Consider the following 17,672-nt stretch of genomic DNA (forward strand, 5'->3'; position numbering starts at 1 on the left):
AGCAACTATGGTTTTAAATTGTCCTACTGTGCTCTCACATGTTCAGCTTTCAGAGAAAAACGTGTATATTTTGTACTTGACCTGGCATCCGCAGCTCTTCCTTTCTGCCACGCAGAATTCAAAGGCAGCCATGAAGCATCAGTTGTTTAGCGACGTGATGTCTTTTCAAGTGACCTTCCTCTTTTTAATTTCAAGTTTTCTGGAGAAGGTGGGGAAAAAAGAAAGCACAAACCCATCTGAAGCTCCTATTGCTTTGTAGTCCTCGAACCAGGAAGTCTGTCTCTCATGAAGTGGCTGTGTGGCACTATATCCGTTAGACTTGTCACTCAGATCTTGTTTTCTATATTTCAGAGGACTTTTTTCCATCTTGCATCTTGAAATGCTGAAAATGGTCTAAGGGTTTTAAAACCCTTTCCCCATAGATTACCATGGGGAACTTTATTGCTAGTATTCCAACCCAGTATTTACCAGCAAGGAGATCTCCTTTATTTAGTCATTTTCTGAAACAAGGGGTATTTTCTTGGATTTATGCCAATAAATCATTACATACAGCAGGAATGCTGTGTACAGTGTGATAAGGATGAGGGTAGATGTGGGTATGGAGGGTCAGGGCTGAAAGTATTCTCAGTGTCCAGTTTTAGTCTCTACTTGTGGCACCACCAGCAAATACATAGTGAATCTCACATGTGTGTCTGTGCACTGTGTATTAAGGACTCATGGTTGCAAACCATACATCTTTGCAAAAGGTATTAAATTAATGTCCTGAAAAGTCATGTGTTAATGCCTTGTGATAACCAGCCCTGCTCCCAGAAAGTGAGAGCACTCCAGTTTTCCAGAAGTAAAAGAAAAACTCTTCAAGAGGAAGGTTTAGGTCTCACTTGCACTCACAGCCCAATGACTTTGCATTGCAGTCTGAGGAAATTTGGCTTCCAAAAATGGTCCGGTGTGTTTACTGCTCTGTGCAGGCTGCCGAGGCGGGCTGGGAGCAGGGAGGCTCTTGTCTTTCTCTTCCTGCAATAGATATGTTTATATATAGCTCAAATGTGCCTTTCCATGTGTTTTGGGGAATTTCGATTTATTGGTATCAATAGTTGGAAAATACAAATTTCCTCAAAGATTTTCCTCCCTGGGAGGATCTATTTTAGGGCTTTCTTTTAAGGCTCCCTATGCACCAGATCTTATTTTTCTCAATCCCAAGGCACCCTTCCAGGACCCACTTATATTGGTTTTGTAGCTACAGCAAAAGCCATCTGCCTGAGCACACTTTCATTCCTGTGTCTCTCTACACACCAGAATTGAGACTGATTAAACAAAGACTTCTGCATTTTATTGCAGCAGCTTAAATCTTTACACCTCATTACAGAGCTCTTGATGCTCCCCTTCTTTGCATCCTCCCCATGACAAAATGAAACTCTTTGGGCTATCCAGACTTCGCTTTGGGAGCTTGGGCTCATATTGCATTTGAGGTGCCAAGTTTTTGCACAAAGTAAATAAAAAAAAATTAATCTTTAAAGCTATTTTTAGCAACAGTGAAGGCAGGTGATAAGGGACAAAGTGACTTAGTGCTTCTCCTAGATGAAGGACTTTGCCAAACCTATGTGTCTGCAGCAAAACTCTTGATTTGTAGTCCCTTAACTATATTGGCTGCAAGCATGGACACGTTTGTTCATGTTGCTCCCATGCCAGAGAGCATGGGCTAATCATGACTCAAGCTGTTACTGTCTCCTTGGGAGGGAGGGAAGGGACTAGTGCATGGACAGCGATGAAAGGAAGATGTACAAGAATAGCAGGAAAGACTCTTTGGGAAGTTGGTTGTGTCCCCTGACTGATGCATCCTGCCCAGAGAATGCCAGATCTAATGGCCCAGGAATTTCCCAGGTGATATTTAGTTCCTTATTTGCTCTTCCCTTTGGATCCAGCCAGATATTACACAGACTACCTGTAAAGATCATGGCAATCCTTCAGCTCTGGGGAAAGGGAGATAATTTTTTTAGAAGCCACTGCACTTATTTGTTTTGGATGTTATAACATTTCCCTGGCCTGGGAGAAGCATCTTTAACACCATTACTTCATTTGATGAATTTTTAAAGGGTTTTAGAGCAAGATGGGGGACTTTACAGCTACTGTTCCAGTTTCCCTACCATCTGGTTGCTTCATGGATTTTCTCTGTATTCCTGTTGAGTTTTTTAGCCCAGCTTCCTGAGAAAATGAAGCTTCTGCTGTTGTACTGCACATGTATGCTTGTCCACTCATGTATTATGTTATTTTTTCACGTTTTTCCATGCCATCAGCTTGGATCTTCTGCTCAACCTCAGCCAGATTTGTGGAGAGATCTCAATTGTCCTAACATATTTTCCCACCAGCATCATTTCTGCCTGTGCTGTTTGATGTCCATGGGGCAGTAGCTGTAGGGCCAGGGTGAGGATCAGTAAGACCAGCTCACAGCCTGCTGGGCAGCAGCCAGGATCTACCAATTCCACCTGCATGGAGAAAATACAAGATACTGGCTAGGTGTAACACCCAGGCAGTGCCATTGGTGTTGTGTGTTATGTGCCTGAGGCTGTTAACACCAGGATCAACTCCTGGGCATCATTTTGTGCTGCACACAGGAGGAAGATTAGCAAGAAATCTTTTCCAAATTGGTAACTACCAAGAGAGATCCAGGATCGATACAAATTGATCCTGATTCCATCTCAGTGACTGATATTTAAGCTAAACCTTCCAGTTTAATCGTTGTGTAGATTTTCAACTGGGTCTGAAAGCCTTTTTAAAAGACATATGACAGAAGCTGGTGGTGAATGCAAAGCAGAGCGAGTGTAGACATGTGAGCATCGTGTAACTGCTTTTTTATCCCTGACATTGCTTACAAACCTCCTCTAAATTTCACAAATGTGGTTGTGCTGAAAGGAAGGAGCAGAGCTGGCAGTGCTGCTGCGCCGGGCGTTACGGGGGATGTAACCTGCTGCTGAGCTTGGCACAGAGACTGAAACCTTGGCAAGGTACTATGGTAACATTTCCATACACATGTTTATGGGTTCTTTGAGGGCTTTTTGGTTAAATGTCAATGTTTTCATCATATTATTCAAGGAGATTTCAGTGCTCCAAAATCCCACTATGCCTTTGAAAAGTGCTTTCAGTTTGTGAGTTGCTCAGGGGAAGATGTGTCTGTCTTGACTGCTCGGTGATGGAGAGAAAAGCTCACTGCTTAGCTGCCTGCCTGGGGGCTTGTTGTGCAGCTCTGAAAAGCAGGGCAAGTGCTGGGGCATCGTCCCCATTCCCATCCAGAGGAAGTGAGTGCCCATTGCTTCAAGTTTAACATGATGAAGACACAGAAAGCTGTCACACCCTGCACTCCAGGTGCACACATCAGCGTCTGCTGCTGCCCGAGCACTGGGTGTGGGATGGATCCCATCAGCACCAGTGTGAGTTTACTCAGGGTCTCCGCTGACACTGGAAGGAGCAGCCACAGGCAAGCTTAAGGTTACCGTGTTTCTAATATGGACATTTTGGCTAAATTCAAAATGAGACTGGACTGATCTGACTGTGCTAGGACAGACCTCTTGTTTCCAGACAGGCATTGGGCACCTACATATTTCTATTAACCTTTTTATGTGTTTCAACACAGGGTGATTTGCAAAACACGGTGCTTTTCCTTGTGAGCTCCTACGTCCCACACCCTTCATTACCCCTTCTGGCCGTTTTTTGCCTCTGTGCAGGCTTGGTGTTGCCAGCAGGTTCCTGTCTACAGGATGCTGAGTGCTCCTGAAGTGCAGCTGCGCATCCCTGTTTGAACATCACAGTATCACAGTATCACAGTATGCTGGAGATTGGAAGGGACCTCAAAAGATCATCTAGTCCAATCCCCCTGCCAGAGCAGGAACACCTAGATAACGTTACACAGGAATGTGTCCAGGCGGGCTTTGAATGTCTCCAGGGAAGGAGACTCCACAACCTCCCTGGGCAGCCTGTTCCAGTGTTCCGTCACCCTCACTGAGAAGAAGTTCCTTCTCAAGTTTAAGTGGAACCTCTTGTGTTCCAGTTTGCACCCATTACCCCTTGTCCTATCATTGTTTGCCACTGAGTAGAGCCTGGCTCCATCCTCGTGACACTCCCCCTTTATATATTTATAGACACTTATAAGGTCACCCCTCAGTCTCCTCTTCTCTAAACTATAAAGACCCAGCTCCCTCAGTCTTTCCTCATAAGGGAGATGCTCCACTCCCTTAATCATCTTGGTTGCCCTGCGCTGGACTCTCTCCAGCAGCTCCCTGTCCTTCTTGAACTGAGGGGCCCAGAACTGGACACAATATTCCAGATGGGGTCTCACCAGGGCAGAGTAGAGGGGAAGGAGGACCTCTCTCGACCTACTAACCACCCCCCTTCTAATACACCCCAGGATGCCATTGGCCTTCTTAGCCACAAGGGCACAGTGTTGGCTCATGGTCATCCTGTCGTCCACTAGGACCCCCAGGTCCCTCTCCCCTACACTGCTCTCTAGCAGGTCGTTCCCCAACCTATACTGGAACCTGGGGTTGTTCCTGCCCAGATGCAGGACTCTACACTTTCCCTTGTTATATTTCATCCCGTTATTCCCTGCCCAACTCTCCAGCCTGTCCAGGTCTCGCTGGATGGCAGCACAGCCTTCTGGCGTGTCAGCCACTCCTCCCAGCTTAGTGTCATCAGCAAACTTGCTGATAGTACACTCAATTCCCTCATCTAAATCATTGATGAATATATTAAATAATACTGGTCCCAGTACTGACCCTTGAGGCACTCCACTAGTTACAGGCCTCCAACTAGACTCAGCCCCATAGACTACAACTCTCTGGCTTCTCTCCTTCAGCCAGTTCGCAGTCCACCTCACTACCTGGTCATCCAGTCCACACTTCCTCAATTTAGCCGTGAGGATGCTGTGAGAGCATCTGGTGCTGGAGCTGCTACTGGTCCATTTTTGAGCATCTCTTGTTAAAACTGGAGGCAGGCTGAGAGCTGCTGAATTACTGAATCTCTGCAGGGTTTCTGTTCAACAATATTGCAATTAAAAAAAAAAATACTCTTAGGTGGTAGAATTTAGGATTTCTCACAGTCAGATATCATGGGTCATCACCCCTAGTACTAAAACCTATCACAGGCTCCCAAGTGGGAATGGATTTCAAACACTTTAGCCCTCAGGGAGATGCATTGTCATTTTTTTAAGACGGCTATAGAAGCAAAGGCAGGGAAACTGGCTTCTGAAATGGTTTAGTGCACCTGAATCCATGGCTTGCAGCTACTCCAACGGTGGGCGAGCTCCCTTCACCCAGGGCTGTCCCCAGCCTCATGGGCTCATCTCGCACTGCATTTGCAGTAGAAGCTCAGCCTGCCCGGGCTGCTGCAGGTGTTAGATTTAAATCTTTTTGTTCAATAGGGTTAATCAGCGTAATTGCTTTTACACTGGGCGTGTGATTATTGGGTGAAAACATGGATCGATTGTTGCCTGAATACTCTGTGGTGGGACTGGAAGCTAATGAAGATGGTGCAAAGGGCTGGAAGTGTCTCTCCAGCCGCCTGTTTGTTTGGAATTGTTGTGGTACCAAAGATGACATTGCCTATGGGTCTCCCTATGGGTAGGTAAAGTTCCTGTCTTGGTGTAGAGCACTGTCAGAGTGAGCAATGTATCAGAATGAAATACATTAATCTGCAAGTGCTGGGAAATTACAGCTAGGCTTAATGAAAAAGAAAACCTTGTTTACGATTTCTAATGTGCTGCTGAAGAAACTGGCTCCCAAATAAAAATACTTAAAATTGCGATTAGGATTTATTTACATAATTACTGCAAGATAAATTCTGGGTGCGTGCTAAGCAGCGCAAGAGAAACCTCGTGGCTTTTCTTCTTTGCTTTCCTGTGTCTTGAGCTTAGTTTGCTCTTGGTGAGTCTATTAAAGCTTCTACTAACTCAGTGAGGCAAGAAGGCATTTGTTACAAAATTAATGCATATATATGTGTGTATATATTTTTTTCTATTGACTGTGGTAAGAACATATGGCTGAGTAAAAGCCAGATCATCCTTGTAATTGTAGTGTTGGCTGGAGAATGATTCAGTAGGTGGCACTTATCTCTTTATGGCAAAGCAAGTGTGCCTGTAGTGAGAACGTCCTTGGAGTTTGTTACCAAGGGGCTTTGTCCCCCACTGGTATGAGTGAGATCTGCCAAAGTTGCCATAGAAATTTATCTTAATGGTCTGCTCCCAGTGGTACAGCCCAGCATGTCCTGGCCACCTTCCAGCCCCTGCAGAAACCCTGGGCCAGATCTTTGGATGGTGCCTGGGTGGCTCTGTTGACTCTGCTGATTTATATCTGCTGGAAATGTACAGCAGAAATTGCAATAGGCCCATGATGGGGCTGCGCTGATTGAAACCAGCCAGGGGGATGACAAATCTTCCTCTTAATATTTCAATTGACTTTGGCAAACTTGCCTCTTTCTTGTGTATCCTAAATCAATGTGTAAGTGCTGCTGACAGTAATTTCCACTTTTGTCTGTGCAGATGGTTGCCCTTCACCAGGCTGCGGTGTTTATACCTGCTAAGTTTGCAAACACTTTTCTGCTACAGCCTCCCATTGAGCAGTATTTTTCTTTAGCTGTCATATTTGTGAGATGAAAATGTTCTTTCTTGGGCCCAGCTTGAATGTGAATTTTCTTCTTTCAGCAAGGGCCACTGAAATCTGTAGCGGAAGTGCAACCTGCAGCTCGATCAGCAGGATGCTCTGGGTGGGGGATTTGAACTGTCTTAGGGGTCTAGGTGCCCTAGAGCAGTGTCTGGGAGCTGGTGTCCAGACTCTTTCAAAGTCCTGCTGCTAGATCCTGTGACTTTTTAGTTGCATGTCAATGTAGACCCCTATGCGCTCTATAATTATTAGCAACTAGTAAATCTTTAGGCTGAAAGCTGCAGTATGAGTGTTGGAGTCTCATAGGCCTAAGGCACTGCTGTTCTATCTCGGCTAATTCTTGTTTGGTATAAAGAAGAAGCTGCTGCTTTTCTGTTTGTTTGTTTAGCCCCTGTCTTTGAGGCACTAAATAAAATCTGCAATCCATCAATTGTGCACCCAACTTCAGTGTGCGTTCCCTGGTGTAGGATGCTTTGGTCCAGCTATTCTTTCAAGGCAGGCTATTGTACTATTCAAATAAAATAAAGATAAATAATTAAATATAATAAATAATAATAAAAATCATTAAATATAATAAATAATTAAAATAAGCCTTTCTCTTGTGCACAGGGAGAAGATGCCATTCCACCATGTAACAGCTGGCTTGTTGTACAAAGGCAACTACCTGAACCGCTCACTCTCTGCTGGCAGTGACAGTGAACAGCTAGCAAATATCTCCGTGGAGGAACTAGATGGTGAGCCTTGTGCTTTTCCAAAGGGAGCTGGGAATGGGGAAAGGCTCGTTTTCACCTTCTCTGTAGTGTCATCATGCAATAAGCAGAGGTATTCTCCCTGTGAAGCAAGGAGCAAAAGGCAGGTCAGAAGTGAGATGGCTCAGCAGATCAGGGACAAAGAAAAGGTTCTAATCATGGTTATGTTGAAATCTGTGGACCGATTGTAGCCTCAGATTCTGTCCTTCTGCCTCGGAATAAGGCAGTTTTTTGAGAGAATAAGGCTGCTTTTTATGGGCAAAACTCTGTCAGAGTCAGGCTAATATCTTTTTTTATAAAGGTGTCTCTCTTTAGCCTTTCCTGGGAACCTGCAGAGCTGAATGTGTCTTCCTGTCAGGTCTTCTCATCTGCTTTGTGGCCTTTCAAAAGTAAGGTTTCTCTCTGTGCTTCAATATAACAAGATGCACAGAGGTGGCTTCTGGCTTAAGAAGCTGGAAAGAGCTTTCAAACTTCCTTTTCAAGGTCAGTGGCTGGGAGCACAGACCTCAGGCTGGCAGAGGCTATCAGGAAGGTTGTCCACATCTGCTGTCTGTGTGATCTCGTCTTTTCCTCCCTGGAAGCTAGCTGCTGCTAATCCCTTCTGCCCAGCAGACAGGATGTGAGGCCAGGTAGACTTCCAGTCTGGTTTGTGGAGGGAAGGTCTCTTTCATAGGCAATTTGTGGCTCACTAGGGGCACTTCTAAGCTAAAGTTAATACTGTTGACAGCTGGTCTTTGAGAGCTATGGAACAAATCGAAGCTCTTGGTTTGCTTCCCAGTGGGCATTTGGTACAAGCCATGATCATAATCATATCTATTGAGAATTGGAGGAGGAAATGAGCAAGGGAATGGTGCAAGGTGGAAATAAACCTTCCAGGACATGTTGGAGGCGTTTTGGCAAAACAGAAGGACAACATTTCTGCTCACCCTCCCTCTTTTCACCTGTGCTTTGATAAAGCAGACCTTAGTTTTCAAGCCTGGTCAGCTCAGAGCTTTGGGATTTGTTTTTGTGTTACATTAACTTACCTTTAGTACAAACAGTGTTTTCTGAGTATTTGTAACTGCTTTTCTTCTTCCCAATGAGTATAAGCTGAGATGCAGTTCAGGTGAGAGATGAAATGTGAGAAACCACTTTCAGTGCAGCTTTGTTAAGACCCCAGGAACACAAGAACAGCAGAGGCATCTTCTGCGCTCTTCTACTGGGTTACAAGTGCTTTGCTTGAAGTTCTATGTTTTTGAGCAGAGCTGAACTGGGTTAGCTTCTGTGCATCCTATAGGCGACAAACTACATTACAAGGTGAAGATTAGTTGCTGTTCCTATTCAGGATGACAGGGGTTGGCTCCGCAGACAGGAGAATGTTGGATGAAGTCTTGCAGTTTACTTCAAATGAGAACAAGGGTTTTTCTGCTGTGCCTACCCTGATTTGAGTATGTCTGCTGCAATTGCCTTTGAGATTTGCAGGCAACTGTCAAGGGCCGATTCAAGTGGCATCGGGGCTGCAACCCTCTGTCAGGGCCATCCCAGAACATGAGGGAAACTTGTCCTTGATTTGTGCCCCTGCTGTTTGCATGGAAATGGTCTGTGGCTGGACACGGGAAAGAAGCTCAGTCTCATTTCCATCCTTCCCACGTCTCCCTGTTGCCAGCCACATAGGGCAGTCTGCAAGCTTCACAAGCCCTCTTGGAATCGCTTTCCCACTGGCACCTCCAGGGTGGGAGCTGTCGGAGAGAGCAGAGCACAGCCCCATGGCCAGACCTGCCTTCCCCAAGGAGAAACCAGTACTCGAGAGGCTGTGCATCATTTCCTTCAATTAATAGCAAATGAAATGAATGTGGTGTAGAGGAGTTGCCTTTTGAGAAGGCAGCAGCCGAGTCACTGTTAATGTGAGTGCTGCATCCATTTAATGTGGTCGGTGCCCCATTATAACTGTGCGATTGAACTGGAGAGCAGCAGAGTTCATTCATCTCTGTTCACAGAATATCCCCCTCGTTCTTCAGGAGCATGGTTAGAGCTCTTTAACTAATCATCCATTTATTCTCTGGCTGTTAAGCACAGGCTTCTTGTTAGAATTTAGTCTTTTTTTTTTTCCCTGACAGCCTTTTGCTTCACAAAAACCTATTTTTGAGAGCTTTATGTCTTTGCCATGAAGATATGCCCCAGTTCTAAGCCTAGCAGAGAAAAGCTCAACCTCAGACCATTTTTTTTTCACCTGTAAACACACAAGTGGTACCAAATTGATTTGTGTCTGCTAAAGCCAGAGCAGCAGAAGAAGCTGGAGATGTTTTTCTCTTTGCCAGCTACCAAAGTACAGCCTAGCCACTGGAAATTGTATGTAATATTAGATCAGTAGTCGCTATTTACTGTGTTTCGTAGATAATACATGATCACTGCCTAGGTGTGCTGGTAATCGGTGACAGTACAACTGTTACCTGCCCAAACCCAAACCAGAAATGGTCTTTATGCCTTTAAGCATAAAACAGTTCAGAATGAGTAACAAAATGTTCTTTCTTGAGAAGTTAATGTCAGTGTATGGGAGCTTTGTGGCTATATCAAGCTGTAATAGCTCAATGCCAATAACGTACTTGCATTTAATCTTACAGGCTGGGAGAGAGATGCCAAATTCTCCTTGGTTTCTTTTTTGATGAGATTTTTGTCCCAGGGGAGTTCCAGCCTATTGAGAAATTCCAGTCACACACATTAAATTAGTGAAGATTTGAAGCTGGAGAAGTCAGTGGGAATTTTCTCTAATGCTCCTCTGCATTCAAGGCCCCAACAAGTGCCTGCTTTGGGGAAAGCAGTGCAGGTTTTCAGATGCACATGCACCATTGAGAGCTCAGGTTGCTGCTCTGCCTCTTCTCCAACCGGTTATTTTTCCCTCCTGTAAAAACTTTTCTGACTTGCATCAGCCATCTGTCGACTTTAACACCGCTTTAAATACTATGCTGGCAGCAAGGAAAGAGGCTGGAGAGATAGCAGGTCACTCTGCTGATGGCTTGTCTGTTCCTAGCAGTGGTGTTTGCTATTTGCAGTTCTGTAGTAGCGTGAGGCTTTTTAGAAGCTGTCACTGTCACAGAGGGAATTAACTTGCAGAAAGCTATATTAGGTGATACTTAGCTTTGTAACATCAAGTAAATGACGGAGTTGAAAGTGGCAGGCCATCCATAACCTGTCTCTTGGGGACCGTAAACTACAGCAAGGTCTCAGATGGATGTTATTGCCATATGCTTAGTGGTTTCTATGCATGGGATTATAAATTAAGGCTGGGAGGAACTGTTTTACATATAGATTTTCTAGCTATTGTTGGTTGGCATAAAATTGTGGCACAGTTTGTGCATACTCTGTGGTTTCCACATCCCTTTTAAAACCAGCTTCTGTCTTCACATTATGAACAGCTAAGAGTATTTTTAATAAAAAATGGTGGATGGAAATAATCATGTCAAGCTTGAGTCATCCACCTCCATAGGCTCTATCTAAAGGGTATTGTCAGGAGGTAAAAACATTTCCATAGTAGGAATCTGACAAATATCACCTGAAGGGAGGCACATGCATTTTAAGCAGGCTTTTCAGAAAGTGCCTGTGAAATGTGTGCTAGTCAGTGCCTTGCAGAAAAAACCCAAATGTGAACCACAGCAGCAGCTATTTGTCCAGAAAGACATCCTGATACATCCTTACCTGACCCAGATTCCTTTGAAATCAGCAGTGCCCATGCAGGAGGAAACGTTGCTGCATGGCAGCAGGACAGCTATTGGCATCTGGTGCCTTAGACCACGTAGCCCCTGCCCTAGGTGGGGTCTGTGGTATCTACAAGACTTATTTTTTAGGCTGGGAGCTGGGTTTTTTTTGTGGTTGCAGACATCAACTTAGCCTGTTCGGTGCAGTCCTTAAGGTTGAGGTACAGAGTGGAAATGTCATCGTTTTGCCTGCCTAAACTGGAGATGTCAGCAGAGGAACATATGAAATGGGGGCAAAACTGCTGCCTGTGGGAGCTTGGGGTGCAGTGGACTTCAATGCAGGAATCTGTGGACTTCCCTCCCCAGGGGACTTTTCTCCTGTTATAGATTATACACCACATTGCAGGATGTGTTCCTCCTTCCTGCTTATTCCCAGCAACCACCCCCTCTGTCACCTGCAGAAGCCCTTAACTGGGTCACTCTTCCCTGGGCTCCTGTGTAAAAGTCAACCATGAGCAGCTTCAGCGTATACTGGGAAACAGCTCCTGAAGTAATTCAAAGAGCACGGTTAAATGATGCCCATATGGATTTTAAACTAATAGTTGTCTCTGGCACACCAATAATGCAGGCAATGCCAAGTGGCTTAAGGTGTGTTGGGGCTGCAGGCAGTTCTGGAGTCCCAGCAACACGGTGAGGTGGTCAGTCATAGGGCTGATGACATGCTGGGTCCCTGCTGCAGGGGACATCAGGTAAGATAGCCCCACATCACAAACACAGCTATGCCATCCTGGCCCTGCCTCTGAAAATAATGCCCAAATCAGGGGTGTTTACCCTCTTGTGCATGTCTGATATGATGACCCTTGGATGTTGTAAGTCCTGGGAAGGCAGGGACCATGATGCTGTCACCATGCAGTCTCATTTGGGACTTGTTATTCAGCAGAAACCCTGTTAGCCACAAGGATTGTGTCTGATCCAGTGTTATCAGAGTCCCTTGCTCGCAGGAGAGTCAGGGCTGCTGTGCAGCTCCTCGTATCTCTCTCCAAGTGTTGATTTTTCTCCAGGTCCGCTTGTTTGCTAGCAGAGATTTTGCTCCTGCTGTTGGGCTCAGGTGGCAGAGGGGCAGGCAGATTCCCTCCAGCTTCACCAGCCAGCTGCTTGAGCCTTGTCGGCAGCTCAGGCTGATTATCTTTGGTGTCTCAGGTGAGATCAAATGGTGTTTTGGAGAAGTAATGTGCTCCAGAAGGGAAACCCAGGGGGGAGAGTCATTAGTCACTTGACTGACTCATGTAACAGCAACAGGCTGAGTCTGCTCTGCTCGGCTTTTTGTCCATGGGAAGGAAAAAAAAACATTTGGAAAAGGGGAAAGACAAACAAAGATGAAAGAGCATCCTGCTGCTGAGGAAGGAGTTGCAATGATATTCTCTTAGGAGACATAGCAAGGTCTGATGCATGTGCTGGGGTAGAGCCACCCCAGGGTGCTCTGGATTTGTGCATGGGTCTCCAAGTCCATGCAAGCAGTGTGTTAATTAAGTGAATGAAACTGTACAAAGCTCATTTTCTCTTTTGCAGAGTTCTTTCTAAAGAGAGGTTTATCCACAGTGTCTGTGCTGTGAGTGATGATGGCTGGAAATGGAATAATTTCTGTCTTATGTTGGGCTTTATTAGTGTTTCATGTCTCTGAATATAAAACTGTGGCATCGCAAATCTTTTGTGGACAAAAGCAGCTGTATCCTCAGTTCTGCTGAGCTCTTGCTCATTTTCCAGTTATGTGTTTTAATTACAGTGTGGGTTTCCTTGGGACTCAGTAGTTTCAGTCACCATTTAAAATGCTAAAAACTGGTGCAGTATATTCTGCAAAGCATTGTTTTATTGTAAGGTGCATGTTTACTCCAGGCTGTGCATGGCCAGTGGAGGAGTGGAGTTGTTGATGGAGAAACTGTGGCTTCCTGTCCCAGGATGCATGCTGGCTCAGCCCTCATGATGTTCAAGGGGATTCACTGGGGCAGAGATGTGCAGTTGTAGCTCACTATGGTCTGCCCCAGCATCAGCAGTAGCCTTCGTTGTCAGCATTGACTGGTGCAGCCAGAAGATGCAAGGCTCCTGCTCCACTGCAGTGCATTAGGATGGTCTCAGTTCCCCTGCCCTGGCTTTGGGAAGCTGAATGTAGTAGCACTTCCTACCCCAAACAGGCAAAGATACTGTATGGACACCCAAAGAGGCTGAGCACAGGGAGGTCTGGCACCTCTGGGCTTCACCAGAGAGTAGAATCATAGAATAGTTAGGGTTGGAAAGGACCTTGTCTTGAGGGTTTTAGCTGCTGCATTGCCTTAGGCACCAGTAAGCCTTGAAAATGAGCAGTGGGTTTTCTCCAGCACTAGAGATCCTCAGCAAGAAGGTGGCAGAAAGCTATCAAATTGGGGGAAAACCTCCAGAACATCAATTATTTCCACCCTCCAATGCATTACAGCTCAAGCCCTACACAAGGCATCAGTACTTTGGCAGGTTAATTAGCCAGGAAGACAAATGGGGTTTTGGGTGCAGCTTCGGGATGGCTTACAGAAGCTCTGTTCATCCCCCCTCTGCCAAGGGAGATGTGTCACCTGGACTCAATGCCCCCAAATACGAGAACAGGCATCAGCACTGTCTCTGAGGAAAGAGTCCTTACAGCGAGAGAGTATAAATAAAATGAGATTGGCTGCCAACAAATTAGAATTACAGGGACACCATCTGGACAACAATTAAAGAGATTGTTTGAGCTCCAGCTATGCTGACATAGTTATAGGAACCGGCTGGCAAGCGATTTACTCATGGTGGATATGCAGATATCCTTGGTCTGAGGCTTGAGGGTTTCTGGCTTGTTTTAGTGGAGGAGACTCTATGAGCTGGAAGAAGATAGTTTTGGGGAGACGGATGCAGACTGTGTCTTCACCCAGCTCCTTCCAGATCTGCTGGTTTTGTCTCTCACTGCAGAGGTGCTGCTGAGGCCCTGGTGCTCCCTGCCATGCCATGAATCCTGCCTGACCCATGGTCCTCGCAGCCCTTTCAGATGCTGCCAATCGCATGTGAGCTGGGCTCTTGGGCTCTCAGTGGAGGGAGCTGATAACTCACTGCCTGCGTTGCCTCAGGCCATGGGAACAGAGCAAATTCAGATCAAGAGCTAAACATGCTTTAAAAGGCATTAAATCTTGCTGTGACACGTTTATACAAATTTTAATATGGATTTTTAATTTTTTATGCAAGCTTCTAGACTGGATCATTTATTTTACAAGTCCCTTCAATTCCTTGCCTTAAAACCCAGGCTTTAGCAAGTCACTCCGGTTCTAATGGGTGTTTCTTTGTGGACTCAGGGGTCTCATCCTTACCTTACTGCTCTGGAAATGTACTTCCTTGGCAGTGGCTTTTAGCTGCGCATGGGGAAGAGTGGCCAGGGTAGAGTCACTGCAGCCCAGATCCATAAGGATGTGGCACACACCCTGGGACTGGAAACAAAGGAGGCTAAATGCTTCTGTCTCCCCTGTTTTCCAGATGAAGGCACACGAGAGCTGTGGATACAGCGGGGTGGTTGTATGCTGTACACTGTCTGCACAGCCAGCCAAGTGGACAGTTCCCAGCACACCTTTGTGTGTTGATCCAGCTCCCAGTGAGCTCGTTTGGGAGGCAGTCAGTCTGTCCAGAGCATCTTCCCCTGGCAAAGGAAGACCTTAGACATCCTGTCCATGGCACTGAATGGGTCACTACTTATTTCCTTTCTTGCAACCTCCTTATTGGTTCTGGGCTTGGGGCTGATGAGTGGCTTGAAAAAGGCCTGAACAAACTGCTGTTAGAGTGAGTTGGGAGATGAATGGCTCAGCATGTCAGTGAATCCCAGCAGCACAGACCTGAGTGAGTGGACCTGAGTGCTCGCCTGAACGGTTGCAAAGTGCAGGAGCAGGATGGACCTGAGGGTCTCATGAGCACTGCCAGGTATCTGGTTGCACAGACAGTGTTAGTTAGTCAGCATCAGGCTTTGCAAGTCTCTTCTTTAATTACTGTGATAATGCTTTAATACTTAAGGATTTTGAGGTTATCATGATGCTCTGCATGCTGTACGCGGGCTCTTTTCATGGTTGTGATGCTGTGGACTCTCAGGTGTCTCTCGAATTTGTGGAGACTGAAATTTCAACCAGGCTGCATTAATTCACTCTGTATTTCAGCACATCAGCTTTAATCAAGTCATAGCAAACCATCAGCAAACCTGAATCGATTCCCTTGCCTGCATTGGAGCAGGTACCTCACCAAAGTGCAGACATCTGCAAAAGGCCTCTGTTTTGCATTGCATCTAGAGGCTCTCTATAGAGGAACATTCAGAAAGAGTTTTGCACCCTAACTAATGAGCCTCAGGGGTTAGATACACAGAAGCAGAAGCTGGAGTCCAGGTATCTATTTGTAGCTCTTCACTGGGATAGTCTGGGTATCACTGATCTTTGTGTGCCTCAGTTTACCCAGCAGCAGTGATACTTGTGAAGGGGGAGGAGGGCAATATATCTACCACTGCTTGGGGTGCTTCAGGACCTCTGGGTCAAGCATCATCTGTGGATCTTGCTCCACATGAGCAATGGCTTTGCTTTGACTCCCCATTCCCCTGCCACTGTGCCTCTGGTTACAGCCTGTTGGTGATGGGGGGGAAACTGGCACAGAGGATACTGTCTTGGCACAATGCTGCTGCAGAAATGGCAGGGAGAAAAACTCAGTGATGCAGAGAGGGTTTCACCTGGCTTATTTGAATGGATTTTTTTTCCAAATGCCATCCAAAGCAATGCAAAGTCAAGGTCAGTGCTCCTTGCCTTGGTTTGGCTGTTTGGGCATCTGTTCACTGGTACCCAACAGCATCCTGGGCCTGCTGTGCACCTGGGCAGCAGCCATCACCCCCAGCTGCTCTTCATGAACCTGCTCTGCCCTGCTCTGCTGACAGCGCTTGTGGTCCCTGTCCTCTTGCCCCTGCTTATAAGAAAAATGAATTTATCTTTCTGAGGGTAAGGCCAGTGGCTTGGCAAAGCAAGAAGCCTCTTTGCAGGATGCCAATGATGGAGGTAGGCAACAGTAATGCGGGGAATTTATCAAACAGACCTGGCTGTCTTCTTCCTCTGTCTGGAAATCTCTGTTCCCCAGTTTTCCTTGTCCAGTTGTGGGTCCTGAGACCATCTCAGCCCTTCCTGAGATGTGAAATGGGTGCAAAAGCCAGGCTTATTGAATGAGCTGTGTAAGAGTGTTACCTCCCAGGATTTGCTCTGGGTAGTTTCCCAAAAAGTCAGAGCAGAGGAAGAAAAGAGGAGAGGAACAGAGGGCAGCAGGAGAGGCTGTACTGCAGCAGAAGGGGGGAGGATGGGTGCTGGGTGAGAGGGAGTAGAGGGGGCAGAGGGCAGAGTTTGGAGCCAGGGAGGAAATGAGAGGATGAGCAGCATCCAGTGTTGTATTTGCTGTTCCCAGAGCTAAATGTGCTGGCAGTCAGAGCCATGTCCAGCTTTCACAGGACCCTGTAGCCACAGCCAGGCGGGTACAAGGGAATGAAGCAGGAGCCCATTGGGGGAGCGCTGCTTTTTCAGCTTGACTGGCTTTGGCGACATCAAAGAGGATCAGTGCAAACCCTTTGAAGTCAGACTTAGCTCCTGCCTTGTGTGAAAGCAAAGCAGTGCAAATCTCCAAGGGTGACCGTGATGCTCTGAGGAGGTGGGTGCTGTGCAGGTCTGCAGCAAGGACTGTGCAGGTACAGTGATGCTCCTGAGCTCAACCACCTTTGCTTTCTGCTCTGACATTTGATGTCAAGGACATGTCCAGGAGCACAGGGCATGCAGCAAAGCTCATCAGTGCCAGGCAGAGAGAGGCAGTTCAGAAAATGCTTTGGGAGCCTTCTGTGCCAGGGCAGCCACTGCAGTGAGGGTGCAAGGACTGAAATCACTGCAGTTACAAAGGCTGGTGCCAATCTGGCTCAGAGTTTTCACTCTCCAAATGAAATGAGTTAAAACTGTGCTGGGTTTCTTGCAGACTAAGGTCAGCCCAAGGTCTTGCACCTCCCAAGTGGCAGGGTGATGCTGCTCCATGCAAGGCTGTGCTCCCAGTGCAGCAGAGAGGGCTCAGCCAAGGACTGTCTGGGCCACCATGGTCCTTCCACCGTGTGGCTTTGTGGAGGATGAGCTGAGTCAGGACCTTGCTGTCTGTCTTGGTCTCCTGTTTATCTCCACACTGAATGACTGTTGCACCCTGGGTCCAGCTGACAGGACAGAAAGAGAGGGATTGTGTGGTGATGGTGGGACCAGTGGCAGGACTCATGTGAGCACCACATGAAGGAACACTCTTAATGAGTCCTGACATGGGATCACGAGCCTCAGTGTCCTCCAGTACACAAAGTCCAGGCTTTCACATTCAACAGAAGGAAAAGTAGATAGGACCAAACATCCCTCTGGAATTTGAATAGATTTGATAAGTGGTGGATTGCTAAATCCCACCCGTTCCTGGAGCTGGGATGTAGCAGGCAGCCAACTTTCAGAAATTCATAGCATTTGGAATTTTCCATCTTCAGTATTGCAGAACAGCACAAAGTCTCTTAAAATGTTTCTTTTATTTTGATAAGA

At 46.4% G+C, this 17,672-nt stretch overlaps 1 protein-coding gene across 3 annotated transcripts in view; it reads left to right on the forward strand.

Moving 5' to 3' along the window:
* Positions 1–17,672, forward strand: part of CALN1 (calneuron 1) — a 134,517-nt gene that overhangs the window by 32,489 nt on the left and 84,356 nt on the right. For 2 of the 3 annotated variants that reach the window (XM_062631826.1, XM_062631835.1), the window contains exon 2: positions 7,254–7,378. In XM_062631826.1, coding sequence (XP_062487810.1) covers positions 7,261–7,378 — 118 coding nt within the window. In that variant the 5' untranslated portion in view covers positions 7,254–7,260. The remainder of the gene's footprint in view (positions 1–7,253; positions 7,379–17,672) is intronic. The other variant, XM_062631817.1, reaches the window with a different exon arrangement.

The sequence above is a fragment of the Pezoporus occidentalis genome, unplaced genomic scaffold (assembly GCF_034315485.1).
Source record: "Pezoporus occidentalis ecotype Australia unplaced genomic scaffold, CSIRO_AGI_Poc_V1 ctg110, whole genome shotgun sequence".
Taxonomy (NCBI): domain Eukaryota; kingdom Metazoa; phylum Chordata; class Aves; order Psittaciformes; family Psittacidae; genus Pezoporus; species Pezoporus occidentalis.